The following is a 1,518-nucleotide window of genomic DNA, read 5'->3' on the forward strand; positions in this document are numbered from 1 at the left end:
TTAGGGTTTTAAACCCAACTTAAACTTCTAATCTGTCATAACACTAAAGGTTTTGCTAGCTTTTAGGGTTTTCTAACTTTTAAACTCACTTAACCGATATAAATCAGATCAAATCCTATACTTACCTGTACCAAAACACACACTAGCATAACTAACTTTAATCACCACTCGAACTTATGATTAATACAAAAACTAGGGTTTCAATACTAACCCCAACTTAGGGTTTTCGAATTAGTCCCAAAACCTAATGTTACCGCACAAATAATGAATATAACCTAATATCAAACTCAAGAACTGACCGGGGTCTCACAACCTCCCCCACTTAGAATAATTTCGTCCTCAAAATTGATACATTTGTTCGTGAACCATAATTGCAAGGTTTACAAGAATACGTGTCGTCAGGGTCTATTAAACACTTGCGGCGCGCCGATAAGAAAGGTCGTACCTTCGATGCCCACCGAAGGGTCTAACACCTCTTGTTGACCCATTGCATATACTCTAGCTAGTCCTTTGGGTCGATTTTCCCCTGTATTTGACGGGTTAGCTATGGTCCCTTCAGTCGGCGATTTACGTCTCTCTTTTTGCATCTTAGGGCATTGGGCAATCAGATGCTCTGTACTACCACATTTATAGCATTTTCGGATCGAACTGTTCTTCCAACAGTTTTCGTCGGTGTGATTGGCCCCGCAGAAATCACAGATTGGCTTACTGCCTGCACTTGACCCTCCACGCTGGGCACTCCTCTGGGGCTCTTGCCCTACCTGACCTCTCCCAAAGTTATTCAGAATCCTTGCAGGTCGTGGACCATCTGTTCCTTTACTCGTCTTAAAAGGTGACTCATTTCTCGAGTTTTGTCCAGTCGCAACGTCGGAGCTAGGTTGCTTTCTTTTTCGGTCATGGAAAGCTTTTACTTGTCCCCTAGCTATCTCAATTCTTTGTGCCTTTTCTAGTGCCTGACTAAATGTGTCCAGTTGTGCGGCCGCTAGTGCTTCCTGGATTTCCACATTTAAACCTTGAACGAAGCGGCGAATTCGTTTTCGCTCCGTTAGCACCAACTCCGGCGCAAAACGGGAGAGCTTTGTAAACTGGGTTTCGTACTCTGCTACACTAGATGTCCCTTGACGCAGGCGGATAAAATCATCTTCCCGTTTCTCTTGTACGATGGGAGGTAAATATTTTTCATTAAATTCTCGCGTAAAATTAACCCATGTCTAGGGGGTCTGTTCCCGCTCCCACTTAGCTCTAATCACATTCCACCAGGCTCGGGCGGCCCCTTCAAATTGAAAAACGGCAAAAGATATCTGCCGCTCCTCCGAGTACCTAAGTGCGGCAAATATATCTAACATACGGTCCAACCAACCTTCCGCATAGTCAGGGTCGGCCCCACCTATAAACTTTGGAGGTGCAAATTTTTGGAACCGCTCTAAACCACGGTCCTCTCCTTCGTGATTGCCTGGATTATTTTCAGGGTTTCATGTAGTATTCCCATGGCCCTGACCCTGTTGGTCAACCATACGT

The 1,518-nt window shown here is 44.7% G+C and overlaps 1 protein-coding gene across 1 annotated transcript in view; it reads right to left on the reverse strand.

Annotated features, from left to right (window-relative positions):
* Window positions 1-398: 398 nt before the first annotated feature.
* Window positions 399-1,518, reverse strand: part of LOC113759909 — an 18,984-nt gene continuing 17,864 nt past the window's right edge. Inside the window, exons 2-3 of the mRNA XM_027302487.1 lie at window positions 1,361-1,453; window positions 399-1,153 (exon numbers count right to left, since the gene is read on the reverse strand). Of these exons, the coding sequence (XP_027158288.1) occupies window positions 399-1,153; window positions 1,361-1,453 (848 nt within the window). The remainder of the gene's footprint in view (window positions 1,154-1,360; window positions 1,454-1,518) is intronic.

The sequence above is a fragment of the Coffea eugenioides genome, chromosome 2 (assembly GCF_003713205.1).
Source record: "Coffea eugenioides isolate CCC68of chromosome 2, Ceug_1.0, whole genome shotgun sequence".
Classification (NCBI taxonomy): domain Eukaryota; kingdom Viridiplantae; phylum Streptophyta; class Magnoliopsida; order Gentianales; family Rubiaceae; genus Coffea; species Coffea eugenioides.